This window comes from Lontra canadensis, unplaced genomic scaffold (genome assembly GCF_010015895.1).
Source record: "Lontra canadensis isolate GAN:19392208 unplaced genomic scaffold, GSC_riverotter_1.0 scaffold184, whole genome shotgun sequence".
NCBI lineage: Eukaryota > Metazoa > Chordata > Mammalia > Carnivora > Mustelidae > Lontra > Lontra canadensis.
The window spans coordinates 492,239-518,804 of NW_022631178.1; the positions used below are offsets into that span (position 1 = coordinate 492,239).

Here is a 26,566-nt window from a genome sequence, read left to right on the forward strand (position 1 = left end):
CACTGAGTGGTTGTGTCCGTGGATGAATGAATGAATTACTGAACGAATAAATTCATTTATTCTGTCATTTATTTATTAATTTATTGATTTATCTGTACTCGCACACACCACCTGTTGAGCAGCAAGTGTGTGCCTGGCTTGGAAGACTGGACAGCCTCCGCTCTAGCCCCAGGACGCCTCGACCTTGAGTCCCTGTTCTACTGCCTCCTTGTTGCCTGTGGTTCCAGGGTGGGAGATTCAAAGCCCTTTCTCCTCCCAACGCCCCTTCCCTGACCGTCTGATTGAGCTCTACGTGCTTTCAGCGCTGACAGTCTCTTCAGGGCTTCGCACCCTTTGCTCTGCCAGGAGCACCGTCCCTTTTGGACTGGCAAACTCCTACTCCTCCGTCAAAGCCCCAGCTCCCGCGGCCCCTGCTTTGAGAAGCCTGCCCCAGGTCCCCTGTCCACCCTGGGCTATGGGAGCTCCCAGGAAGGGGGTAGAGCGGGAGGCGTCTCCGTGCGGCAGAGAGGGGTCCCCATTCGAGCCCCAGGGGAGCAGGGTCCCGCCCAGCACACCTTTCCCATCGTGGCGCCGAAGGGTGCGGGAAGGGGGCCGGAGCCGCCCCGCGTCTGCCAGCAGGGAGAGGACAGGACTGCCTGGCCCCGTCTCCGCGCCGCTGTGGCCCGGCCGCGCCGCGGGGCCGAGGCGCCCCTCCGGGCCCCGGGGACAGGGCGCGCGTCCGGGGCGGGGGTCGGGGCGGCCGCGGGAGCCCGGCGCGGCCCAGCCTTATAAGGACATGCGCGCCGGGGCCAATGGGCGGCGGGGGCGGGGCGCCCGGCCCCGCGCGTCCCCCCCGGCGCCCCGGCCCGGCCCGGCCCGCCGCGTCCCGCCGCCACCATGAGCTCCACGCAGTTCAACAAGGGGCCCTCGTACGGGCTGTCGGCCGAGGTCAAGAACCGGGTGAGTGCGGGGCGCGCCGTGTCCGCCGGGCGAGGCCGTCGCGGCTCCGCGGGGCGCGCGGCCCGGACCCCCGGCGGGCTCCCCTTCGCGTGGCGGGTGGCGGGCGTGAGCCCCGGGAGAATGGCCTGACCCCGACCCCGACCCCCGCCCTCTCCGTCCCCACCGCCGTGCGCTCTGCTCGGGGCGTCCGCCCCGGGCTCCCTCATCTCCCGCGGGCGGTGAGGTCTGCGGTCCGGCTCCCTCCGACAGCCGGGGCGGGCGGGGTCTGACCCCTTCCCCCAGCCATGCCCCATCCCAACGCCCTCCCTCCCTCAGCGCCACAGCGCCGGGCCCCTTCAGGGCGGCGAGGACTTGACCCCGAGGGTCTGAGGGGACCCCGGCGGCCCCCTCCGCATTCCCTGGCCACTGAGCTTCAGGAGGGGAAGGAAGCGGGGCCCGCATTGTTTGGAAAGGGTGTGCCCCCCCACAGGAATTTCCCCACCTCGAACACCTGGCGGGGGGAGGGCACCGAGAGGGAAGTTGGGCTGCGGGGTGGAGGGGGGGGGCGCAGCTGCTCCCTGGTAACTTCTCTTTGTCCCCATCTGACACAGTTAAAGCAACAGTAAAGGGGTCTACGGGGTGTGCCGGGCCCCCTGAATGTAATCCTAAAAGGTGTGGGGTTTGCAAGCTAGAAACACGGGTGGGGCCTGGGCCAGACACTTCTGAGAAAGCACTTGCTGATCTGTCTCAGAGAGGGGCACACACTTGCGGAGGGTCACGCAGCAGGGTCTGTGCTAGGGAAGGGGGAGCAGGGGGTGCTCCCAGACCCAGGGAGATGTCCCAGGCCGGTCACACTCCAGGCCCTTCCAGCCGGAGGGGAGTTTGTCATCCCCATCCAGCCTCCTTCCGGCCACCTGGGAATGCAGCCCCAGAGCCAGCAGCCCCCCGGGAGCCTGCCTGGGCACGTGGAAGGTGTGGCCCTGCCGGCCCCATGCAGGCACCTGCCCCACTGGCACCCCGGGGGTCGCAGACCGCAGGGCCTCCCTCCAGCCTCTTAGACGGAAGACGGCCAAGGCTTGGGGAACTAAGCCCAAGGGTGACCCAGCAAGATCCAGAACCTTCCCTAAACACACTCCTCTCCACTCCAGCCCCAACTGCATGGCGTGAACGTGTACACAGGGCGACGGGTGCAGGTGCTGCCCTGCTGCCCTGCTCGACCTCACAGAGGTTTAAGAGCCCCGTGCGTTTGTAGCCGGGCTGAGGTGTCATACCCGCCGCCCGGAACCGCACAGCTTGCGAGCGGCGGAGTGGGGACTCCGACCGGGCACCTGATGGCCGCAGGGCCTGGCGGGCAGCCCTCCTCGTCTCCCCCCGGGCCGCAGGAAGTGGAGGGCAGCGGGCGCTCGCGGGCAGCTTCCTCAGACTGAGTGAGATGGGGCGTGCCGAGACCTGCTCTGCCTGGGGTGAGGGCAGAAGGCTCCCTGGGACCGGCCTGCAGTTTGCAGGTCTGGGGAATGGGAAGGCAATGACCAGCTTGCCCCCGTCACCCGGGCTGCACCAGCACTGGAAACCTGGGGCTTGAAACCCACATCCCGCCCACTTTACCAGCTACTTAGGAAGAAGTTAAGACCTCTGGAGACCTCTCCCTGGCCCTGTGTGCCTCAGTTTGCCCCTGGCTGGTAGGCATGAAGGCAGGCTGATGTCCACTGTGTCCCTGAGCTGTCACTCCATTTCCGGCTGGCTGGGGGGTCTAGACCTCTGGGAACAGCTGGTCCCGATTTAGCAGGGAGGCAGCCCCTGCATTCCTGGCAGTTTGCGGTGAGGAGGAATGTGCTGAAGGCCGCTGGACACGGAGTGGGCGGGGGTTGGCGGGTGTGTGCAGGCGGGGGCTCCGGGCGGGGCTGGCCCGGCTCCTCGGCCCAGGAACCCGCCCTCAGGAGCCACTAGGGACCCAGCACGGCCCTGGGCAGGTATGCCAGGCGTCCACACCAGCCGGCCCCCCTTGCACTGCGCTTCTCATTCTTCAGGGCAGGGCTGCTGGGCTGTGGGAACCAGGAGGAGGGGGGAGGGGAGGGAGGATCAAGTTAGCAGACCAGCCTCCCTGCCTTTGTGTCTGCGGCCCGATCCCACGCTGCCATGGGGTTTATACTCAGGACCCAGAAGGGGCCTGGTTCAGGAGGCCCTTGTGCAAACAATGGCAAACATAGATGGGGAAACTGAGGCACGGGGCGAGAATGTGTCCATGGTCATAAGGGAGCTAGGAGCAGAGCTGAGAGGAGGAATTGGGTCTGCAGAGGGTGGCTCTGGGTCCCAGTCCCCTGGTGGGGGCAGAGGGACAGGAAGAGAAAGTGTCCAGGGCAGGATCTATGTGGGTCCAGAGCAGAAAGCCCCCTGAGCTGGACAGTCTGGAACCGGAGGGGGACCAGACCCAGCTTCCTGTCTCTGCACTCCAGGAGCCACGCTGGGGCTGACTGCCTTTGCCCACACCACACCCCGGCCTGGGTCTCCCTGACTTACTGCGGCTTCTCTGGGCCTCTGGCCCTTTTGCCCTTTGATGCCCTGAGCTGCTGCCATTGGGAACAGAGTGTGTGTATGTGTTTGTGGGTACTGGGTGTGCACCGATGGGGAACCGGGAGCATTTTTATCCCACCATCCAGAGACTGTGGAGACAGCAGTGAGCTGGGAAGCAAAGTTCAAGGGGTAGCTCCTAAGCAAGGAGGCGTATTGTATAAAGATAAAAGTAGAAGGAACACAAGGCAGGGAGGGGGAGACAGGGGTATGAGGAGGGCTTCATAGCCAGGGTGGTCAGGGAAGCCCTCTCCAAGGAGGGGAACCTCAAGCTGGATTGGAGAGTGGATTGAAGGGAGGGACCCAGCCATGCAAACATCTGAGTCAGAGGTGACAGCTTGTGCAAAGGCCCTGTGGCAGTAACTGGTATGGTCAGTTCAAGGGACAGAGACGGGTTTGGTGGTTCCTCAGTGTGTTAAACATAGAGTTACCCTGTGACCCAGTGATTCCACTCCTAGATACACACCCACAAGGATTGAAAACCTGACGCATGGATGTTCATACAAGTGTTACTCACAATAGCCAAAAGGTAAAAACAACACAAATGTCCATTCATGGATGAACAGATACACACAGCGGGTCCCCCACACGGGAGTGTCCCTCAGCCACCAGCAGGAGCGAGGTGCCCCCATGCACGGCCCTGGGGACGGACCCCGAGCCCACAACGCTCAGGGAGGCCACACAGGGTGTGAGTCCCTGCGTGTGACACGTCCAGACCAGGCTCATCTGTGGACGGGAAGGAGGTTAGAGGTGACAGGGGCTGGGGAGAGGGATGGGGGTGATGTTTGATGGGAACAGGGTTTCTTTTGGGTTGATGGAATGTTCTGGAACTAGACCAAGGTGATGGTTGCACAACATTGTGAGTGTACTAAAAACCACTGAGCTGTTCACTCGATAATGGTGCAAATGGTCAACATCATGAGTGTCTCACAACAATCTAAAAACAGCAGAGAAGAGGCAGCCTCTCCAGGGGACGGGGTGCAGCTGGAAGCAGCCGGAGCAGGAGCCCCCCACTCCCACCCCGTGCCCCCACTGCTGTCTTCCCTGGCCAATGTCTGCGCGCTGGTGGGAGGGGGAGGGCCGCGGCCGGGGAGATCCCCGGGTCCACAGCGGCCCACCTGGGTTCACCCCCGCCCTGTGCCCTCTGCTCTTCCAGCTGCTGTCCAAATATGACCCCCAGAAGGAGGCAGAGCTCCGCGGCTGGATCGAGGGGCTCACAGGCCTGTCTATCGGTCCCGACTTCCAGAAGGGTCTGAAAGATGGAGTGATCCTGTGCACGTGAGTGTGGGGGCTGGGTGGGGGCTGGGTGCTGCCCGTCCTGCCGGCACCCTGCACCTCTGGCGGGAAGCCTGCGCCCTCTCCTTGCAATGGGTCTCTGGTCTCGGGTCTTTCTTGTCTTTCATTTTCTTGGGTTACTGACCACAAGCACCTTTACCTCCCGCCCTCCCCAGAGCGGGAGGCCCTCCAGGCTCCGCTGCGGAGTGGGAATTCCCAGCTTCCCCGCCTCCACCTGTGGCACTGACACCTGCCACCATGGTCCTGGGTCCCTGCTTCCTTGCGGGTGAAGCGTACGTTGCAGGAGGGGAAACTGAGGCCTGGGAAGAGGCAGCAAGGCTGCTAGGGAAGGCATGGGTGTGACCAAGTGTAGAACGAGTCTCTCACGTCTCTGAGGTTCCCCTGCGCTAACGGAGGTTCCCTGTGTGTCCCCTGCCCCAGACTCATGAATAAGCTGCAGCCGGGCTCGGTCCCCAAGATCAACCGCTCCATGCAGAACTGGCACCAGGTGAGGGCCTGGAGGCGGGGCGTCCCGAGGACGAGCGCGAGGACCTCCTCCGCCCGCCAGGCATGCGGCCGCAGTCGCCTCATGATCTGTCCCCTGCCTTCCCCAGCTGGAAAACCTGTCCACCTTCATCAAGGCCATGGTCAGCTACGGCATGAACCCCGTGGACTTGTTTGAGGCCAACGACCTGTTCGAGAGCGGGAACATGACGCAGGTGCAGGTGTCTCTTCTCGCCCTGGCCGGGAAGGTGAGGCCCAGAGGGAGGCAGCGACCCTCCTGGCGCCCCGCGCTGCGGTCCACGGGGGTTAAGAGACGCCCTGGATTCAGTCCCGCCCGAGGCTCCAGGCACTTGGGGTTCAGGGCCGAACGGGGCAGCCTCCCCAAGACCAGCATCCCGTGCCAGAGCGGCCTGTTTGTGGGAAGCTGCAAGCTGCAGCAGACGCACACCCATCCCCTGGAGGCCTGAGTGGACACGAGGGCTCGATCTTCACTTTTTTGTAGATGATAAAAAAGTTCTGAACTGTGAGAAGCAGCCTGAAGAAGGGGGCCTTGGACCCAGGTGTGGGGTCTAGTGACCTGGGAGGCCTGGAACAGCATTTCAGGAGGAGGGAATTGCAAGCCAGGAGGCATTTCCTGAGCACCCTGGGGCCGCCATGTGGGGAGTGGAGCAGAGAGACCAGGGAGGGGCGAGGGGCAGGGGCAGGTGTGGGCGAGCAGGTGGGTTTCTGGAAGCTTGGGTAGCAGGAGGTGATGGGAGGAGGCCCAGGGTGGCTGGTGACGACACCTTCCAGAACTCCTGTTCTGAGCTGAGCTGTCCCCTGGTGGCAGGGGGGGTTGGAGCCGGATCCCCATGGTTGCGCTGGTCTGGGCCGGGCTCGAGGGTCCCGGTGGCCCCTCTGTGACCCTCCCAGCACCCCTCCCTTCCAGGCCAAGACAAAGGGGCTACAGAGTGGCGTGGACATTGGCGTCAAATACTCAGAGAAGCAGGAGCGCAACTTCGACGACGCCACCATGAAGGCGGGCCAGTGTGTCATCGGGCTCCAGGTGGGCTCCCCCTGCCTCCGGCCCTGTGCCCACCACGTTGGGGGGTGGGGGGGCTGCCGCTGGGACCCAAGCCCTGTCCAGCCCTGGGCCCCCTCAGGTTCAGGGCAGGATGTAGAGGCCTGGGGGGCAGGGGTGGCCTCACCACTCCTGCCTCCCTCCCTGCAGATGGGCACCAACAAGTGTGCCAGCCAGTCGGGCATGACGGCCTACGGCACAAGAAGGCATCTGTACGACCCCAAGAACCACATCCTGCCCCCCATGGACCACTCGACCATCAGTCTCCAGATGGGCACCAACAAGTGTGCCAGCCAGGTGGGGCTCCCGCCGGACCCCCGGCCGCCACCCCATGGTCTCCTCCTTGCCCCATGGACGTGGCTGCCCCCCACAGAGGAGCCCACCCTGGGTCACTCTCCTGCCGCTTCGCCTGTCCCTTCTCTGTCCCTGCCCCCGCTTGTTACCTGTCCCCGGGGAAGCTGCTGCTGGGCCCAGGGCCCCATTTTCCCTCAGAGGAGCACCCAGGGGCCGGTCCAACACTGGTGGCTTTGGCTCCCGGGATGCGCTCTCCTCTTGCATGTTGCCCGTATCCGTACAATGGTCTCGGAACTCTCGGGTACTTGGGGGACCTCGGCCCCAACCTGAGGAGCTTCCTGCCGGCAGGGAGAGCCGGACGCAGACGCCAGGGGGTTTCCAGGGAGGGGGTGGCTAGTGGTGGGGATCAGCTTGGCACAGGGGCACAAGAGAGAGGGCGTCCCCGCAGGGCGGGGAGGGACCTGGTCAGGCATTGACAGCTGGGGATGGTGGGGGGGCGGGGGCCAGTGCTGCTGGGCCTCCCTCCCCCACCGTTCTCCAGCCCTGAAGCACTCTCCTCCTGTCCAGGTGGGCATGACAGCTCCGGGGACCCGGCGGCACATCTACGACACCAAGCTGGGGACCGACAAGTGTGACAACTCCTCCGTGTCTCTGCAGATGGGCCACACGAAGGGTGCCAACCAGAGCGGCCAGGTCTTTGGCTTGGGGCGCCAGATCTGTGACCCCAAGTACTGCCCTCAAGGCCCCGCAGCCGAGGGCAGTGTGGGCGACTGCCCTGGCCCAGGGGAGGCCCCAGAGTGCGTCCCCTACTGCCCCCAGGAGGAGGCTGGTTACTGAGGCGCCCGTGCGGGCGTCTCCACACATGGCTGCATGTGGTTTTGGGGTTCTTCTGTGCTTGTCTTGTTTTTCTCCTTGTCTGAGCGCTGCCGGCTGAGAGCTTATGGGGAAGGGGTGAAGCAGGGGCAGACCTGCGCGGTGGGAGGGCTCCAGCCACCGCAGATTTCCCAGCAGGCTTTGGGCTTGAGCCGTGGGGGTTTGAGGAAGACACCGGGGCGGGGAGGGGACCAGCCCTGAATGGTTTCCGGTTGCCTCTCCTTTTCTTCCCTTTTCTCTTCTGATCAGTTTGTGGTTTCTGTACCCACAGAAGTTTCAGGCAGTTTTAATGAAAGAAATTTTTCTTCTTTTTTTTTTGAGGAGCAGTGGTGGGAGGATGGCGGAAGGGGGTGCTGGGAAGGAAGGCGGCCCCCTACGAGAGAGGGCCAGGCCAGAGTCCAAAATATTTGAGGTCTTGTGGGAACTGGATTTCTCTAGCCCTCTCAGACTCACTTGTGGCTTGTCCCAAGGGCTAGTAGGGAAACTGAGGCCCAGCCAGGACAACAGAGTTCTCGGTGGAAAAGGCAGAGCCACCCCCCACCCCCACCTTCCCATACTTATCTGCATTCCTCTACCAAGGGAAGAGGACAAGTTCTCTGCACTAGGATCCCCACCTGGAGGTCCTACCCAGGGACTGGCCCCCGTCCAGGAGCCCTGGGACCAAGAGATAATGTGAAATGTTGACTGCGGACCAAAGGCAATAAAAACCTCTTTTTAGGAAGAAACTGCTGGTGGAGCTGGGATCTGCTGGGGAGGGGGGTTTGGCTTGGATCCCGGTGTGGGGCCCTGGGGCCCTGGGGTGGGGCAGCAGGCCAGCCTCTAGCGGGTCCTCTCAGCGGCCTTGGAGGAGCAGAGGCCCGGGGCTGGCAGGGGAGTGAGGGTGAAAGCAATGTGGGATGAAGAAGGAGCCTGAGGGCCAGGACCCGGGTGGGGGAAAGAGGCTGGAACTCCCTGCCGCTTGGAAAGGATCTCCCAGCCCCACAGGCAGCTCTGGTGTCCAGCCTCCTGGCCTGGAGTTCCTGGGCTGGCAAACTCCTATTCATCCCCCAAGCCCCAATACCAACCCCCGCCCTCCAGCTCCCCTCAGGGCTGTGGGTCCCTACACTTGTATCCTCTTCGCCACAAGCTCGGGAAATGTCACTTTTCTGGAACGGACCCAGAGGTATTCCTCAAAATGATGTGACCGTTATGACCCAGGAGTCTAATCTTGGAATATTGGGGCCCCCTCCCCCTCCTGCCATGGCCTGGCCCACTGCAGGACCGAAGGACTATTTGGGGGATGAACAAATGATGACCAATAGAACCCCCACTTTGCGGACGGACAAATGGGAGTCCCAGGGTAATCAAGCGAGCCTGACCAGGATCCGTGTCCCCCAGGGGATACTGGGGAGAAAGGGACCTCCTTCCTCAGGGACCCGCGGCACTGCAGGCGGGTACTCAATGTGGGGAGGCAGCCTGTCCCGCGTGTCCGGAGGTCGACCCGCGTGGGGTGAGCCGACCGCCCAGCGCCCCACGGTGACGCAGCAAGAGGCTAGCGGTCCCTTTAAGAAACCCGGCTCCGCGCGGCCTCCTCCCACGGTGCCCGTGGCTCCCGCAGGCCCGGCCTGTGAGTGGCGGGGGCGGTAGCCAATAGCAGGGGACTCCTGCGGCGCCGGGCCTCCCAGGTGAGCGCGGTCACCGCCGCGGGCTCAGGACCCACTGCGGGCAGAGGGAAGGCGGCAAGAGGTGGGGGCTGGAAAGGTGAGAGGGTCCCGGGGAGAGAGTCTCGAGGATGCCGGGAGGCGGGGGTGGGTGGGAGGGGAGCAGGTTCCCGGGAATGAGGGGCTGGGGGCGGAGCGCAGGCTCCGCGCCCCGAGAGTGGAGGGCGCGGGAACGGACCGCTCATTGCTGGGAGGAGACTGGGCAGGAGCCTCCCCTGACAGGGGCTTGGCGACATGCACCTGCGGCCCCTCTGCCCGTTAGAGCTCCCACTTGCCCTGCGTCCCAGCTCCCACCTGATGGACAGCAGAGCCCGCAGTGGCGGGCCGGGGGTCCTGGGTGCGAGTTCCGGCCTCGTCCGTGGCCTGGGGCCCGTCCCCGCCTCGGTTTGTCTTCGGTACAACGGTGGGGCCGGCCAGAGCTGGACAGTCGTAGCCAAGGTGGGCGTCAGGAATTGCTAGCTCCAGGAGCCCGCATCCCTGTCTCTTCTCCTTACTCATCTTGGGGATCCTGGGGTTCTTCTCGGCGGGGAACCCCACGTGAGGGGCGCGTAGAGGGGAGCCCTGCCTCCCGCGGGGTGACTCTGCTTGTCTCTCTGCGGGGCGGAGCAGGCCCTGCTCCCCGCCGGGCGTGTGAAAGGTTCAGCACGTGTCACCCGGGAAGAGCCGGGGGTGGGGGGTCCTTCGCAGGGCTCGGGATGAGGCCGGGGGCCAGGGACCTCGGGTGGAGCCTGGCGACTGCGGAGTTGAGCCGAAGCTCCTCCCCCTGAAGAATTAGTTGATCGCCTTTTGGACGCCCGCCCTGCAGGGAGCGACAGCCCAGACACCCAATCAGGTGCGAGGACGGCTTCGGGCAGGGCTCCCATTGGCTCACTCCGCCCCCAGGGACAGAAGAGACCCTTTAATACTTGCCTGCGGCTTGGCTCCCAGCAGAGCCTCCAGGAGCCCGCGCCATGGGGTGGAGGAGTCGGGGGTAGAAAGGGCCGGGATTTGCTCGCAGCCACACCGCACGTCCTCAGGCGGGCGCTCCGTCGTGGGCTCTGTCCATTCCCACCATGGCCTTCGGGACGCAGCTCATGCTGCTGCTTTGGAAGAATTTCCTGTACCGCAGGAGACAGCCGGTAATGCCAGGACTGATGGGCCAGGGCGGAGTGGCCGCGGTGCCCCCCGCTGTCCCTCACTCCCCCACCTCTTCTGCCCCTCCCCCAGGTCCAGCTCTTGGTGGAGTTGCTGTGGCCTCTCTTTCTCTTCTTCATCCTGGTGGCCGTCCGCCACTCCCACCCCCCCACTTGAGCGCCATGAATGTAAGTCCCCCAAGGACCAGGCTCTTTTTTGAAGGGGGTGGAGGTAGGCAATGGGCCCCCCATCCACAGGGGCCCCAGTAGGGGTCAGAGAGCACAGACTGGGCACCCAGTAAAAGTGTGAGTAAGCGTGCTGTTGGGGAGGCTGTGGACATGGTGGGGACTCCGGCCAGACCCCCATGCCCGGCATCCCCACAGGCCATTTCCCCAACAAGCCGCTGCCCTCGGCCGGCACCGTTCCTTGGCTCCAGGGTCTCATCTGCAACCTGAACAACACCTGCTTCCCGCAGCCCACGCCTGCTGAGCAGCCGCGCGTCCTCAGCAACTTCCAGGACTCCCTGTGAGCTGGCGGCAGTGGGTGCGGTGGCCCTGGGCATGGGGGTGTCTGCTGAGACCCCACCTCCTGCTCCCTCTGTCCCCAGGGTCTCCCGGCTCCTGGCAGATGCCCGCACTGTCCTGGGGGGCCCCAGTGCCCACAGAATGCTGGCCAGCCTGGGAAAGCTGATGCCGATGCTGAGAGCTGCGGGCACAACAGGTGAGGCCGGGCCTCTGTCTGGCAGGGGTGCGTTCTGAGCCTCCATCTGTCCAGTTGTGTAATGGGCAGCGCGGGGCTGCCTCCGGCCAGGCTTTGCCTAAGCTCACGCTTCTGTGTGCTCTTCCCCCAGCCCAGCGTCAGCCAAGCGACCGACTGCAGGACCTCCTGTCCCTGACCACTGAGCTACTGGGGACACCGCTTGGAGAGGTGAGATGCGGTGGTGTGACACCAGGCTGACTCTGGGATGCTGCCCTCAGAAAGTCCCAGGACTTCCCCATCGTGGAGCAGGGGCCTCTGATTCCAGCTTCCAGGCCAGTGCCTGGGCTGTCCCTGGCACCTGGAGTGACATTCCTCATCCTGTTAGCGCCCAGATAGGCTGTGTCCAGCTGGCACGGGTCCGGCCAGCGAGCCCTGAAACGAGTCCGCGTGCCTTGCCTCCACTTCCCTGTTTGTAAAACGGGGTCTAAGAGCATGGCAAAGTGCTCGACACCTAGTGAGAACTCCGTCAAGGCCAGTGTCACTCTGCTTGCTGTCTTTCTCCCCAGGGGTCCCTGGGGTCCGTGCTGGACCACGCCCAGGAGTCCGTGAGCAGCTTTGTGGAGGCAGCAGAGGACGTGGCCCAGGAGGTAAGAGGCCCCTCATCCTGTGCCCCAGCCCGCAAACTGGAAGGGTAGGCTGCCAGGCTGGGGAGGTGACAGGGCAGCCCGGCGCTTCCCTTGGGTAGGTTTTTGGGGAGCTTGGGCAGAGGAGAGAGGGAGGTGCTCCTGGCAGGGTGCCTTGCCCTGGTTAGGCTCATGACTGGCTACCAGCATCATCTGGTGACCTCTCTCTAGCTCCTGGCACTGCCCAGCCTGGTGGAGCTCCGGGCACTGCTGCGGAGACCCCAAGGAGCAGGTGGGCCCCTGGAGGCTATGTCAGAGGCCCTCTGCAGTGCCCGGGGGCCTAGCATCCCCGGGGGGCCCTCCCTCAACTGGTACGAGGCCAGCCACCTGAAGGAGTTGGTGGGGCAGGAGCCAGCAGCAGCCCAGCCCGACCACGGCCTGAGTGAGTGACCGACCTCTGCTCCCAATCTGGGAAGTGGGGCATTGGGAGTGGAGGCCGGGCCTCATGGTGCCCCTGCCCCAGGCCCTGCTTGTGCTGAGCTCGTGGGGTCCCTGGAATCTCACCCACTGTCCCGCCTGCTCTGGAGGCATCTGAAGCCGCTGGTCCTGGGGAAAGTGCTGTTTACACCCAACACTGCCTTCACCAGGCAGCTCATGGCCCAGGTAAGGGCAAGAGGGGTCCTGAGCCCCTCCCTCAGCCCAGGGAGCATGGGCCAGGCCAGAGGGAGGGCCCTACCCCCGAGGCTCCCTGAGGTGGGCTGTGGAAGCAGGGTTTTGAACAAGAGTCTGCCAGGTGGCAGGGAGAAGGACAGTGTGGGCTGGGGGTCAGAGGTGCAGTGGAGACAAAGGAAGCAGCGGGGGAGGGGGTAGGTCCTCGGAGGAGGTGAGAGTCCCAGAAGGGCTGGCCTGGCGTTTCTCTTGGTGCCCCTCCCCAGGTGAACCGGACCTTCCAGGAGCTGGCTCTGCTGAAGGACGTCCAGGAGGTGTGGGGTACGCTGGGACCCCAGCTCTTCGACTTCCTGAATGACAGTACAAACCTGGCGACGATGCAGGTCTGCAGATGGAGGCCGGCCGGCAGACTCGCCCCCAGCCTACCCGGGCACGTCCTCCCTGCCCGAGATGTGGGCAGAGAGCAGGGCAGGGCCTCCTGGGCAGGTGTGAGGAGGCGGGGATAAGAAGAGGAGTGATCCACCCAGAGTGCCCTGTGCCGACTCCCCCTCCCTCACCCCTCCTTAGAGGCTCCTGCAAGCTGGGGACAGAGGAAGGAGGCGGCCGGGATCCGGAGGCCAGGCCCAGGCCAAGGCCCTGCTGGCCTTTCTGGACCCCCATGGGGATGGCTACACCTGGCAGGAGGCCCATGCCGACGTGGGCCACATGGTGGGCATGCTTGGCCGTGTGATGGAGGTGAGGGGCCGACCGCTTGGGAGCTCTGTCTGGCGGTGAGGCAGGGCCCGACCTGTGGTAATCCAAGGGCAGAGGCCAGCCCAGGGAGGGGGACCAGACTGGGGCGGTGGCTCCTCCTAGGAAAGCCTGAGGATGGACACAGCCTGGGCCTTGTGGAGGCCTGACGGAGTTGGGCTCTGCCCCGGGGCTCTGGGGGAGAAGCACTGCCCGACCCCTCCTCCCCACCCCGCAAGGGCCACCTGGGCATCCAGGACCCACGCTGAGGCCCTCCCCCAGTGTGTGACCCTGGACAAGTTGGAGGCGGCATCCTCAGAGGCCGCCCTGGTGGCACGGGCACTGGAGCTGCTGGCAGAGCGCCGCTTTTGGGCCGGCATCGTCTTCCTGGGGCCTGAGGAACATCTGGACCACGCAGAGCCCAGGGGTCCCGGCCACGTGCGCGTCAAGATCCGCATGGACATCGATGCTGTCACGAGAACCAACAAGATCAGGGACAGGTGTGGGCGGGGCTTGGGGGCCGTCGGTCTATGGGAGACCCGGATGCGGGGGGGGGGGGGGCGGCCTTGGACCAGCTGGGGTCTGCGGTGGGTGGGGCCCGGGCTTCTCCCTGCAGCCGACCGCCCCGTCCCCTGCAGGTTCTGGGACCCCGGCCCGGCCGCCCACCCCTTGACGGACCTGCGCTACGTGTGGGGTGGCTTCGTGTACCTGCAGGACCTGCTGGAGCGCGCCGCGGTGCGTGTGCTCAGCGGCCGCGAGCCCCGGGCCCGCCTCTTCCTGCAGCAGATGCCGTACCCCTGCTTCGTGGATGACGCGTGAGCGCCCGCCCCGCACCCCCTCCACCAGGCGACACGTCTCAGGCTGGGACCGGGGCCCCAGCTCCGTTGGGAACACGCGAACAGGCGCTCCCTGTGGCCGGGAGCGGGCGGGGCTGGGGCCGCTGGGCGCGGGGTCTCTGGCCGCCCCCTCAGCCGCCCCCTGCCTCAGGTTCCTGCGCGTCCTGAGCCGGTCGCTGCCGCTCTTCCTGACGCTGGCCTGGATCTACTCGGTGGCGCTGACGGTGAAGGGGGTGGTGCGCGAGAAGGAAACCAGGCTGCGCGGCACCATGCAGGCCATGGGGCTCGGCCGCGCCGTGCTGTGGCTCGGCTGGTTCCTCAGCTGCCTGGCGCCCTTCCTGCTCAGCGCCGCGCTGCTCGTGCTGGTGCTCAAGGTGCGCACACCTCAGCCTCGCCGCCGCAGAACGCGAGCGCGCGCACAATCGCAGGCCAGGGGCGCCCGGCGGAGGTGCACGCCCCTAGGCCATGCGGCGGCCTGACCCGGGCTGTCTGTGGCCCCTGCAGCTCGGGGACATCCTCCCCTACAGCCACCCGGCCGTGGTCTTCCTGTTCCTGGCGGCTTTCGCCGTGGCCACCGTGGTCCAGAGCTTCCTTCTGACCGCCTTCTTCTCCCGCGCCAACCTGGCGGCCGCCTGCGGAGGCCTCGCCTACTTCGTGCTCTATCTGCCCTATGTGCTGTGCGTGGCCTGGCGGGACCAGCTGCCTGCGGGTGGTCTGGTGGCTGCGGTGAGACCCGGGCTGGGCCGAGGGCGGGGCGCGCTGGGCCGGGCCCCTCACTAACGCACCTGCCCCCTCCGCAGAGCCTTCTGTCTCCTGTGGCCTTTGGGTTCGGCTGCGAGAGCCTGGCGCTGCTGGAGGAGCAGGGCGAGGGCGCGCAGTGGCACAACATGGGCACCGGGCCTGCGGCCGACGTCTTCAGCTTGGCGCAGGTTTCTGGCATTCTGCTGCTGGATGCCGTGCTCTATGGCCTCGCCACCTGGTACCTGGAGGCCGTCTGCCCAGGTTGGCCCTAAGGGCGGGCGTAGGGACTCCTCCCGCGCCTGCGGCAGGGAGGCGGGGCTGAGGGGCATGGTGGGGGCGGGGCTTCAGGGCCCTTTGGTGCCTGGAGGAGAGGCAGGTGAGAGGGTGGTGCTCCCGGGCATCCAGGCACAGTGGCCGCATGGGAGGGATGGCCTGAGGTGGGCAGATGGGGTCTCCTGCCTGGATGCCCTGGTGCCAGGCATATGGCCAGAAGGTAGCACACTCCATGGGTTCAAGAGGTGACTGAGCACGGCTCCCCTTCAGGCCAGTACGGGATCCCCAAACCGTGGAACTTTCCCTTTCGGAGGAGCTATTGGTTTGGACCTCGTTCTCCCAAGGGTTCCTCCCTACCTGCCACCCCAAAGGACCCAAAAGGTGAGGCACAAAGAGACCTAACAGCCGCTTCCCTGTCCCTATCTCCCGAGTCCTGTAAAGACCCAGGTCCTGCATATCCCAATCCTCTGGCTATCTCCATCTACCCGCGCTCCCTGGGTTGCCCCTAGTCCCTGAAGACCACAGCCTGATAGGTCACTGACCCTACAGACCTGCCTTCATGGCCTCACGGGTCCACCAGACCCCACCCCCCACCTCCACCCCTCCCCCAGCCTAGGGCTTGCATGGGTGAGCCTGCTGTCCTTCCACAGTTCTGATGGAAGAGGTACCCCCGGGCTTGATCCCAGGAGTCTCCATACGGGGCCTGGAGAAGCGCTTTCCCGGCAACCCGCAGCCGGCCCTGCGGGGGCTCAGCTTGGACTTCTACCAGGGCCAGATCACTGCCTTGCTGGGCCACAATGGAGCCGGCAAGACGACCACACTGTGAGCAGCCTACACGCTCCTCCTCACCCTCCACCGAGCCTCAGTTTGCACATCTGCTCAATGGGAGAGGCATCTGGGTCTCCACCAGGGGGGCAGGATCCCCAGTTTATTCTGGGTACACAATAGGCAGGTAACCATGGGCTCCAAGCCTCAGTTTCCCTCCTCTGCAAAGTGGAGGCATATAGTAGGTCTGGGCAGATAGTAGGTGCCTTCTGAGTGCTTTGGCCCCTTCTCTGGGGGTCTCTGTTTCCTCCTCTGAGACCCCTGCATCCCCAGGTCCATCCTGAGTGGCCTCTTTCCCCCAACCCGGGGCTCCGCCTGCATCCTGGGCTATGATGTCCAGTCCAGCATGGAAGCCATCCGGCCCCACCTGGGCGTCTGCCCGCAGTACAACGTGCTGTTTGACATGTGGGTCTCAGAGGGCTTGGGGTGTGGCGGGGGGGGGCTGGGTGCTCTTGGGACTCTGCTGGCCACAGGGGCCACTGTGTTCGCTATGGCTGCAGGCTGACCGTGGAGGAGCACATCTGGTTCTACGGGCAGCTGAAAGGTCTGAGTGCGGCTGCTGTGCGCCTCGAGCAGGCCCGTCTCCTGCAGGATGTGGGGCTCGTCCCCAAGTGGGGTGCACAGACACGCCACCTCTCTGGTGAGCCTAGCCCGGGGAGGAGCCTCCGGGTGGGCAGAGATGAGGCTGGGGGAGGGGAGTGGAGTCGTTATCCCAAGCGTGGAGTGAGGCCAGAGGAGACGCCGATTTGGGGGACCCAGAGGGTGAGGAAAGGGGCCTGAAGACAGCAGCCCTGCCCAAGACAGTGGGGGCGTCATGCTGGGACACCCACCCCTGTCCCTGCACACCCAGGTGGGATGCAGAGGAAGCTTTCAGTGGCCATCGCCTTTGTGGGTGGCTCCCGGGTCGTGATCCTAGATGAGCCCACAGCTGGTGTGGACCCTGCTTCCCGTCGCAGCATTTGGGAGCTGCTGCTCAAATACCGGGAAGGTAAGAGTTGGGAGGTCCAAGGTTCCCCTGGATTCTGTTTCAGGGGCCAGAAAGTTTCTGATGAGAAAGTGCTTGGAATAGGGTTTTGAGGGATGGATAGGAGTTGGATGCATGGGGCAGGCAACTCCTGGCAGTGGCCACAGCTTGGGCGAAGACCTCACATCCTGGTGGTATAAGTGGCTTGGGTTCCTGTTGCCCAGGTCGCACACTGATCCTTTCCACCCACCACCTGGATGAGGCAGAGCTGCTAGGAGACCGTGTGGCTGTGGTGGCGGGAGGCCACTTACGCTGCTGCGGTTCCCCGCTCTTCCTGCGCCGTCACCTCGGCTCCGGCTACTATCTGACGCTGGTGAAGGCTCCTGTGCCCCTGGCTGCCAGCAGCAAGGTGAGGGCTGGAGCTGCCCTCTGACCTGTGATCGCCACCGCTCCAGCCCCAGCGGCCTTGGCAGCTGGTGCCCCTCTGCCCACAGGGGAAGCCTGACCTGGAGGAGAGTGTAGATGCCGGGCAGAAAAGGGAGCCGGTCAGCTGGGGCAGCACAGCTGGTGAGAACTGGCGGGTGCGCCTCAGGGAAGAGCTAGGGCAGCGGGCTCCCTGAGCGCTACCTGAACCCTTGACCTTGGACCCTGAGTTGGACCCGAATCCCGGCCCCTGCCTTTAACCGAGCCTGGGCTACCACTGACCCCGACCTCGTGTGGACTTCCGGCCCCGCCTCAGGTCCCACCTTGCCTTTGGTGGCTCACCCTAACCTCCCCCGCCCGCAGAGATGGGCTTCTCAGGGACCAGCCATACCCCTTCCCCAAGGAGAGCGGCCGCCTGCTGTGCCAGCGCCCTTGATGCGCCGCCCTGCCCACCAGGTGTGCCCGGGCTGCTGTCCCTTGTGCAGCGGCTGGTGCCCGGGGCGCGGCTGGTGAGGGAGCTGCCCCATGAGCTGGTGCTTGTCCTGCCCTACGGGGGTGCTGTGGATGGCAGCTTTGCCAGGCTTTTCTGGGAAGTGGACCAGCGGCTGGGGGAGCTGGGGCTGGCCAGCTATGGGATCTCGGACACCAGCCTGGAAGAGGTACGGCTGCTGGGGGAGGGCTGCCTGGAGGAGGAGGCAGCCTTGGAGGGATGAGGAGAGGCCTGCTCAGGGTCGGCAGCCCATCCCAGGGAGGAGGAGGGGCACCTGCAGGGGACCAGAGGCTGGGAGCCTCCTGGGGAAGCCTGGGGACCCACAGTGTCTTAGGAGTGGGTGGCTCTCTGCTGTGGGGTCCCAGGCTGAGCCCTTGCTCTGTGTCCCTAGATCTTCCTGAAGGTGGTACAAGATTGTGCTGCGGCCACAGACCCGGAGGATGCGGCCACAGGTCCCTGTCCTTGACCCCTAACCCCGGTCCAGAGTTGGACTTGACTTTAGGTCAAGTCCCCATCCTTGGTGCAGTCTGACCCAAGGCAGAGCTGACCTCCACCCCTCATTCCTGAACCCCTCTGCCTGTGACCCTTGACCTTGACTCAGAGCCTAGGCTGAACGGTAGCCCTGGAGCCTGACCCTCACCCCTGCCGGCCCCACAGGTGGTAGCCACAGCCAGCACCCAGGCCGAGACTGTGCTCACCTAGATGCGACCACGCAGCTCAGGATCCTCCCTGAGGAGTCCGTCTTGGAAAATGGGGAGCTTGGTGAGCTATCCCGCCCTGATCCGGGGGCCCCTCCCTGGCCACCACTGTGGGGGCACTGACCCCCCCATCCCCCACAGCTCTGTCTGCCCCAGAGACGCAGGCCCTGCGGGGCTCTGCACAGCCCCGGGTGTGGGGCTGGGCACTGACCCGCCAACAGCTCCGGGCCCTGCTTCTCAAGCGCTTTCTGCTTGCCCGCCGCAGCCGCCGTGGCCTGTTTGCACAGGTGAGGGGGCCTGGGAGAGCGCGTGGGAGACCTGGGGGGCCTGGTGTCTGCGATGGTTGCCTGCTCAGGGGCCTCCTTTGACTGGTTAACCCCAGAAGTCTCCCCCAATCTGAGCACCTTTACTGAGAGTAGTGGGGAGCCATGGATGTTCTAGAGCAGGAGCGAGGAAGGACACTGGCAAGCCTGGAGGGGAGGGCAGGGAGGGCAGCTGACGGGCCTGTCCTCCAGATCGTGCTGCCTGCCCTCTTTGTGGGGCTGGCACTGGTGTTCAGTCTCATCGTGCCTCCTTTCGGACACTACCCGGCTCTGCGGCTCAGTCCCAGCATGTATGGTGCCCAGGTGTCCTTCTTCAGGTGGGTATAGACAAGAGGGGCCTAGAGGCCGGCGGGCCAGGGGCGCAGACCTGACTCTGAGCTGCACCCCGCAGTGACGACGCTCCTGGGGATTCGGAACGCGCCCGCCTGCTGGAGATGCTGCTGGAGGAGGCGGGGCTGGAGACCCCCCCGGGGAACAGCTCTACCAGGTGGGCCCCCTCGGCCTGAACCTCGTCCCTCTGGGGCCTCAGGTTGTCTCTCTGGACCTCGGCCGGTCGGCCTTGAGGGTGTTTGGAGCATCCCGGGGCCACCTGGGAGCTGGAGCGACCACGTCTCTGAGCCTGTGGAAGGCTCGGTGCCCACAGCCCTCCCCCTCCCCAGGATGCGCGAGTGCCCAGCGCCCACTGTCTGCCGGTTTTGGGTGCCTGAAGTGCCCGCGGGTGTCGCTGGGGTCCTGGCCAGCGGAAACTGGACCGCGGAGTCCCCGTCCCCAGCCTGCCGATGCAGCCAGCCTGGTGCCCGGCGCTTGCTGCCCGACTGCCCCGCCGCGGCGGGTGGCCCCCCCCCGCCCCAGGCGCTGGCCCGCTCTGGGGAGGTGGTGCAGAACCTGACAGGCCGAAACCTGTCCGACTTCCTAGTGAAGACCTACCCGCGCCTGGTCCGGCAGGGGTGAGCGCTTGGGCCCCCAAGCCAGGAGGTCAGGGCGGGGGGCCTCCCCTCACTTCTGCTGCCTCTGCGGCACCCCAGCATTGCACCCCAGCATTGCGCGCTGTGTCTGCCCCACTCCCATCCCCCCGCCCTGAATCTGCCTTTCTGCCTCTCCTGCAGCCTGAAGACCAAGAAGTGGGTGAACGAGGTCAGGTGAGGAGGGTCCCATCCCTGCGCCCTCCACCCGCCCCACCCCCCCAGGCGTTCACCTGCTACCTCCTGCCCCACCGCCCCACAGGTACGGGGGCTTCTCCCTGGGGGGCCGAGACCCAGGCCTGCCCTCGGGCCAGGAGGTGAGTCGCTCGGTGGAGCAGCTGCGGGTGCTGCTGGGCCCCCCGCCGGGCGGGGCCCTGAACCGCATCCTGAACAGCCTCGAGGCGTGGGCTCGCAGCCTCGACAGGGAGGACAGCCTCAAGGTGGGCCGCGGGCGCCACGGGCCGCTGGCTGGGGGCCAGGTGAATCGCCTGCGCCCTGACCGTTGGGCCCTGCCCGCCCCTAGATCTGGTTCAACAACAAGGGCTGGCACGCCACGGTGGCCTTTGTCAACAGAGCCAACAACGCCATCCTCCGCGCCCAGCTGCCCCCGGGCCCTGCCCGCCATGCCCACAGCATCACCACGCTCAACCACCCCCTGAACCTCACCAAGGAGCAGCTGTCGGAGGCTGCGCTGTGCGTGTCCCCCTCCTCCCGTGCGCGCCCCCCTCCTCCCGTGCGCGCCCCTTTTCTTCTGTGCACTCTCCCCTGCTCAGCTGCCCGGTTATCCCGAGCGGAGGGAGCTAGAATGGGACCCTGCCCCACTCTTGCTGTGCGTATAGGCCTGGGGAATGGGACCCCATCAGGCTCAGTGGGCTCCAGGCTCCCCCAACAGTCCACGTACCTCTGCCCTAAATGATTCCACTCATCTCCCCAACCAGGCCATGGACCTTTGTCCCCTCAGGGTTGGGCAGAGCTCTCTGAACAGCCCCTGCACACTTGCCCACAGGATGGCCTCATCGGTGGACGTGCTTGTCTCCATCTGTGTGGTCTTTGCCATGTCTTTCGTCCCGGCCAGCTTCACCCTCATTCTCATCGAGGAGCGCATCACCCGGGCCAAACACCTGCAGTTTATGGGGGGCCTGCCTCCCACTCTTTACTGGCTCGGCAACTTCCTCTGGGACATGGTGCGGGGAACGCTTGAGGGGTGGGGATCTGGCCGCCTCTCACCACTGCCCCTTTCTGGCCCCTTCTGCTCAGGCCCTTGTCCAGGATGGCCTGGGTGCCATCTTGGGGAAGGTGGAGACTTTGTGTCCTGCCACCGGAAACACAGGGAGGTTGGGTTGGGCCACAGGGATGAGGATGGCAGTTCCCGCCCTTGCAGACTGAGGGCAGTGATTACCGTCTCCAATGCAGTGTAACTACTTGGTGTCAGCATGCGTCGTCGTGCTCATCTTTCTGGCCTTCCAGCAGAGGGCGTACGTGGCCCCTGCCAACCTGCCTGCCCTCCTGCTGCTGTTACTACTCTATGGGTGAGGCCTCCCCAGGGCCCCAGGGCCTATTCTTACTGACCTCCCTCCCCCAGCACCTAATACTGTCAAGGGGCACCGGACTCCATACCGGCTCCCAGGGAGGCAACGTGCTGGTCTGAGCTGAGCCCAAGCCTAATCTAAGCTAATGATGTGCCGAGGTGGCCTTAAAAGCTCCTCGCGAGGCTTGCCACGCCAACTCTTGGCCCCCCCATTGGCAACACGGGCGATGGGAGGGGAGCTCCCTATTCCTCTTAGAGCTGCACAGCCTCCCATCAGGTGGTCACCGGTGGCTCCTGTGACCCCGCAGCTGGTCCATCACGCCGCTCATGTACCCTGCCTCCTTCTTCTTCTCCGTGCCCAGCACGGCCTACGTGGCGCTCACCTGCGTCAACCTCTTTATCGGCATCAACGGCAGCATGGCCACCTTCGTGCTCGAGCTCTTCTCTGATCAGGTGTGGCCCTGCCTCAGGCTGGGACTGGGTTGGGGCGTTGGCCTCAGCCCCTGAGCCGCGTCCCTCTTCCCGTCCCCGAGCAGAAGCTGCAGGACGTCAGCCGGATCCTGAAACAGGTTTTCCTGATCTTCCCCCACTTCTGCCTGGGCCGGGGGCTCATCGACATGGTGCGGAACCAGGCCATGGCTGATGCCTTTGAGCGCTTGGGTGAGAATATCCCTCTAGGTGGGGAAGTGCCAGACAAGTCAGTTACACGGGGTAGGGACAAACAGCAGCCCCCAGGATGAGAACTAGAGGTCTTAGGTGGCTCCAAGTTTGAGTCAAGTTACAAGTACAGCAAAGCAACCATAAAAACTAATTCTGTCTTGGGTCATATCACAAGAGGTCCAAGGTACTAAATAAAGGAGATGAAGATATGACTGTTTTCTAGGCCAGCTGGAGTGCAGTTGAGGGAACCATCCCATTCTTGGTCCTTTTGCTAAAGAACTCAAGGTGACTGGGATAGGGAGGAGCCCAGAAGCCAAGCCCACCCCCTCATGACCTAATTCCTCTTTTTTTTTTTAAGATTTTATTTATTTGCTTGACAGACAGAGATCACAAGTAGGCAGAGAGGCAGGCAGAGAGAGAGGGGGAAGCAGGCTTCCTGCAGAGCAGAGAGCCTGATGCAGGGCTTGATCCCAGGACCCCGAGATCATGACCCGAGCCAAAGGCAGAGGCTTAACCCACTGAGCCACCCAGACGCCCCCTAATTCCTCCTTCTTATCCCCACAGGAGATGGGCAGTTCCAGTCACCCTTGCGCTGGGAGGTGGTTGGCAAGAACCTCTTGGCCATGGCGGTGCAGGGGCCACTCTTCTTCCTGTCCACGCTCCTGCTGCAGCATGGCGGACGCCTCCTGCCACAGTCAGTGGGGATCAGGTGAGGGTGGGAGGGGCTGGGGCCGGCTCTGGGCTCACAGACATCTCTGTCCTCAGACCCCAGCCAGGGTCGCTGCACCCCCTGGGGGACGAGGACGAGGACGTGGCCCAAGAGCGGGAACGTGTGGTCCAAGGGGACACCCAGGGGGACGTGTTGGTGCTGAGAGACCTGACCAAGGTGGGTGCAGAATCCTGGGTTTGGGGGCTCCCCCTGGCCCACCCACCTTTCTCAGGGCCCTGAATTCCCCCCAGGTGTACCATGGGCAGAGGACACCAGCTGTCGACCGCCTGTGTCTGGGGATCCCCCCTGGTGAGGTAAGGGCCCAGGGCGGAGGTCCCGGGGCAGGGGCAGTGAGCGGCTGCCCCACTGTGTGCCTGCCCCCTCTTTACCAAACACCTGGTCTGTGCCTGCTGCCCTTTGCTGAGCAACGGCTGACTGCCGACGTTTGAGTTCCTATTTTGTGCCAGTGCACTCTCAGGAGGCACCCACTGCATGCTTCCCTTTCTTGAGACCTACTGTGTGCAGGAAGGTATTAGAAAGCCTCTACTGGGATGCAGCAAATTATTATTGCGCACCGGGGGTGCCCACGCATGCGCCACTAACCTTAGTCAAGCCCCTACCATGGGTCAGCGGTGGGGGACCAAGTCTCGTGCTGAGCCCATGTCTGTACGTGTATACCGGGGAGTGTCGAATGCCCCCTCGGTGAGGATCGACTTCCGGAAAGCCTAACAGTACTTAGTGAGCCCCTGTTGTGTACAGACCTGTAGCAAGCGCCTGCTCACAGCCAGCATTTATCAGGCCCGCGCCCTGTGCCATTCACCTTCCAGCACCTGTGATGGGCAGCCGGGTGTGCTGAGAGTCGGGTCTTGGCCACCTGCCTGGGGCCAGCACAGCTCTGCAAACGTGTGGGGGCCTGGTGCTGGTAGCTGCCACTGTGCTTTCTCCAGCGCCTGGTGCGTGCCGGCCAACCACTCCACCCTGGGCGGCCAGCCCCCAGCCCCAGCGCTGCGCCTGCTAAGGCGGGAGGCATTCGCAAGTCTCCGGCCCCGCTACTGTGCGCGGTCTTTATGGGACACCTACCCGGTGCCGGCGTTGGTGAACTACAGCCACCCTTCCCTGCCGTGCGACAGCTTTATGGCTTCCTGAACACCCCAGTACTGCTCCCAGGGGTCCCCCTTGCTCAAAGCCCTCCTGCAGACACCGGGACACCCCCCCCCGCCCGGGGAATTAGCAGCACCAGGACAGAGCTGGGGCCTTGCTGAGTGCCGTCTGTGGGGCACCCGCAGTGTTTCGGTCTGCTGGGAGTGAATGGAGCAGGGAAAACCTCCACATTTCGCATGGTGACTGGGGACACGCTGCCCAGCAGTGGGGAGGCCATGCTGGCAGGCCACAGGTGAGGGGGCTTGGGTGGGGGTGGCCCCCAGCCTCGTTGGTCCCTACCCCGTCCTCTCCCGTGCAGGGACTATGCTTTAGCAGCACAGGCATGTCCCGCTGGCCCTGAGCCCTATGTCCCCACAACACAGCACGTGGACTGGACTCTGCCTCTTACCCCCTGCCTCTTAGCATAGCAGCCCAGGGTGCGTCACCCTGAGGCCCCCACCCCCGGCCCCCAGAGTGGCCCAGGCCAAGCCAGTTCCCTGAGCCCCTTGTCCCCTCCCCCAGCGTGGCCCGGGAGCCGGCGGCTGCACACCGCCACATGGGTTACTGCCCTCAGTCAGATGCCATCTTCGAGCTGCTGACCGGCCGCCAGCACCTGGAGCTGTTCGCACGCCTGCGCGGTGTTCCGGAAGCGCAGGTTGCTCAGGTGACCCCCCACCCCGGGGTGGCAGCCCCACCCTGGCCCTCCTTGGCCAGGCCCAGAGTCCACGTCCCCTCCCCCCACCCCACCACGCCACTGGAAGGCACCTGCCGTCCCCCAGCTCCTATACTCTGGAGTGGCACACCGCAGGCTCTGCCCCCTACTTCCTATTCCACCTGATTTTCCCAGCCGTGACCCCGCCCACTCTGGCCTTGACCCCATCTCCCACTGAGGGCTTCCAGCTTCTCTGCCTCTGGGTCAGGTCTGGTCCCTTTGTCATCCTGGCTCCTCCCCTCTTATTTACCTTCCCCCATCGTCCCGCCAGCGCTTCCCAAGGTTCACTGCCCCCTTCCAGTTCACTGACCCCCCCATGCTCACTGCGCACCCTCCATCTGCTCCCCCCACGCTCACGCTCACTGCTCCCCTCCCTGCGTTCACTGCCCCTGTCCCGAGACCCTGTCTCGCTCGGTCCGCCCCACAGACGGCGAGCCTGGGCCTGGAGCGCCTGGGGCTCCTGCAGTCCGCGGACCAACCTGCGGGCACCTACAGTGGAGGCAACAAGAGGAAGCTGGCCACGGCGGTGGCGCTGGTGGGGGACCCGGCTGTGGTCTTTTTGGTGTGTGGGGGCGGGACTGGGGCGGGGCCTGGGGGGAGGACTGGAGCTCGGCTTATGGCATCTCCCCCTGCACCGCCCAAGGACGAGCCGACCACCGGCATGGACCCCAGCTCTCGGCGCTTTCTCTGGAACAGCCTCCTGGCGGTCGTGCGGGAGGGCCGCTCCGTGGTGCTTACGTCACACAGGTGGGTCCCGCTCGGGTTGCTCCAGGCTGAGGGTCAAGGTGGTGCAGGCCCAGGGGAGGGAGGTGGACCCGGCGGCAGCGAGAGGCGGAGGCGGTCAGAGCACAGGGGCCCGGGAGATGGAGTGACCTTGACCTTTGCGGGGAGGACGCGCCGACCACGGTGACAGCCGACCCCTGGGACTGGGTTGTCTGGGCTCGCGGGGAGTGTCTGGGGCTGGAAGTGGGGTCCCTCGCGGGGGGCGCAGGGGCTGACGGCACGGGGCTCCTGGCAGCATGGAGGAGTGCGAGGCCCTGTGCACGCGCCTGGTTGTCATGGTGAACGGGCGGTTCTGCTGTCTGGGCAGCGCGCAGCACCTCAAGAACAGGTGCGTGGGGCCCGGGGCGGGGTGGGGTGCAGGCGGGGCCAGAGGGGCCCCGGATACGGGGCCGCGCGAAGCCCACTCGGCTCCCCCGGACTGCGGGGGAGACGTGAACCAGGCAGGCCCGCAGGGCCGGCATGGGCGCAGGGGCAGGTGGGCGAGGGATTCTCCAGGGGGGCGGGGCCATGTGTGGGCGGGGCCAGGGGAGGAGCCTGTGCATGGGCGCGGCCCTGATTGGGGACGGGGGAGGGGGTGCGGGGGACGGGGGAGGGGGTGCAGGGGGCGGGCCGAGGGTCGGAAGGGGCCGGTGGTCGGAGGCCGGGCCGGGGATGGGCGGGCGGTGGGGCCCGGCAGACTCTGAGCGCGCGCAGCAGCCGCGGACCCGCCCCCCCACCCCAGATTCGGAGCCGGCCACATGCTGACCTTGCGGGTGCCCGCCGCCCGGTCCGAGTCGGCGCTGGCCCTTGTGGGGTCCGCATTCCCGGGGGCCGAGCTGCGCGAGGCGCACGGCGGCCGCCTGCGCTTCCAGCTGCCGCCGGGAGGGCGCTGCGCCCTCTCCCGCGTCTTCGGGGAGCTGGCGGCGCGCGGGGCGGAGCACGGCGTGGAGGACTTCTCCGTGAGCCAGACCACCTTAGAGGAGGTGACCGCGGCGCCTGGATGGAGCCGGGGGGGGCCGAGGGCCGGGCGCTAGGGCTGACCTCGCCTCCGGCCGCCTGCCCCTTAGGTATTCTTGAACTTCTCCAAGGACCAGGGGAACGAGGAGGACCACAGGCCGGAGGCTGGAGCCCGGGAAGGCCCTGCGCCACGCCCACAGCATCCCGGGCTCATCGCTGGGTTCCTGGAGGAACCCAGCATGGCCGAGTCGGTCCTCTGAGCCCCCCTCATCGGAGGGGTCTGCGGGAGATGCTGGGAGGGCCGGGGTTTGGGGCGGGGACCCAGGCCCTCAGAGGACCCACTGCCCCAGGGGGAAATAAAGAGAACTTGTGGCATGAAACTGTGGGCGTCAGGCTGTGTGTGTCCCCAGCCACGGCCCTCCTCCCGCATCTGGACACCCACCCGCCCCCGGAGTGTGTGCACGCAAGTCTGGCCAGACCCTCAGCTCAGGTGAGGGCTTCTGTCTCAGGCTGGGCACCGGGGGTTCTCGCATGCAGG

General features: G+C 65.3%; 2 protein-coding genes across 2 annotated transcripts; both read left to right on the top strand.

The window, feature by feature from the left end:
* The first annotated feature begins 850 nt into the window (after positions 1-850).
* Positions 851-7,834, top strand: CNN2 (calponin 2). The gene is made up of 7 exons (XM_032847099.1): positions 851-939; positions 4,643-4,764; positions 5,203-5,269; positions 5,376-5,513; positions 6,194-6,310; positions 6,476-6,622; positions 7,187-7,834. Exons 1-7 carry the CDS (start codon positions 877-879, stop codon positions 7,454-7,456), a joined length of 924 nt encoding a protein of 307 aa, XP_032702990.1. The 5' UTR covers positions 851-876; the 3' UTR covers positions 7,457-7,834.
* A 1,356-nt stretch (positions 7,835-9,190) lies between these two features.
* On the top strand, positions 9,191-26,394 carry ABCA7 (ATP binding cassette subfamily A member 7). Its single transcript, XM_032847100.1, is given in 48 exon segments — positions 9,191-9,232; positions 10,075-10,310; positions 10,399-10,470; positions 10,472-10,493; positions 10,689-10,830; positions 10,913-11,025; positions 11,156-11,232; positions 11,571-11,651; positions 11,859-12,069; positions 12,151-12,290; positions 12,563-12,679; positions 12,864-13,031; positions 13,308-13,525; positions 13,664-13,840; positions 14,013-14,235; positions 14,366-14,587; positions 14,662-14,863; positions 15,146-15,256; positions 15,526-15,697; positions 15,974-16,105; positions 16,201-16,340; positions 16,551-16,688; positions 16,889-17,073; positions 17,159-17,231; positions 17,544-17,746; positions 17,969-18,035; positions 18,259-18,339; positions 18,417-18,562; positions 18,791-18,915; positions 18,990-19,085; positions 19,258-19,545; positions 19,705-19,737; positions 19,823-20,000; positions 20,084-20,253; positions 20,567-20,744; positions 20,974-21,089; positions 21,397-21,541; positions 21,625-21,748; positions 22,313-22,442; positions 22,514-22,634; positions 22,709-22,771; positions 23,744-23,850; positions 24,120-24,261; positions 24,737-24,871; positions 24,953-25,056; positions 25,328-25,420; positions 25,814-26,054; positions 26,139-26,394. Coding segments are annotated over 47 exon segments (6,438 nt in total). The 5' UTR covers positions 9,191-9,232; positions 10,075-10,244; the 3' UTR covers positions 26,289-26,394.
* Positions 26,395-26,566: the final 172 nt, after the last annotated feature.

Coding starts and splice junctions, on each gene's coding strand:
- CNN2 (XM_032847099.1), top strand. CDS start 877: ATGAGCTCCACGCAGTTCAACAAGGGGCCCTCGTACGGGCTGTCGGCC. Junction 940..4,642: donor CGGCCGAGGTCAAGAACCGG/GTGAGTGCGGGG, acceptor CTGCTCTTCCAG/CTGCTGTCCAAATATGACCC. Junction 5,514..6,193: donor TTCTCGCCCTGGCCGGGAAG/GTGAGGCCCAGA, acceptor CCTCCCTTCCAG/GCCAAGACAAAGGGGCTACA.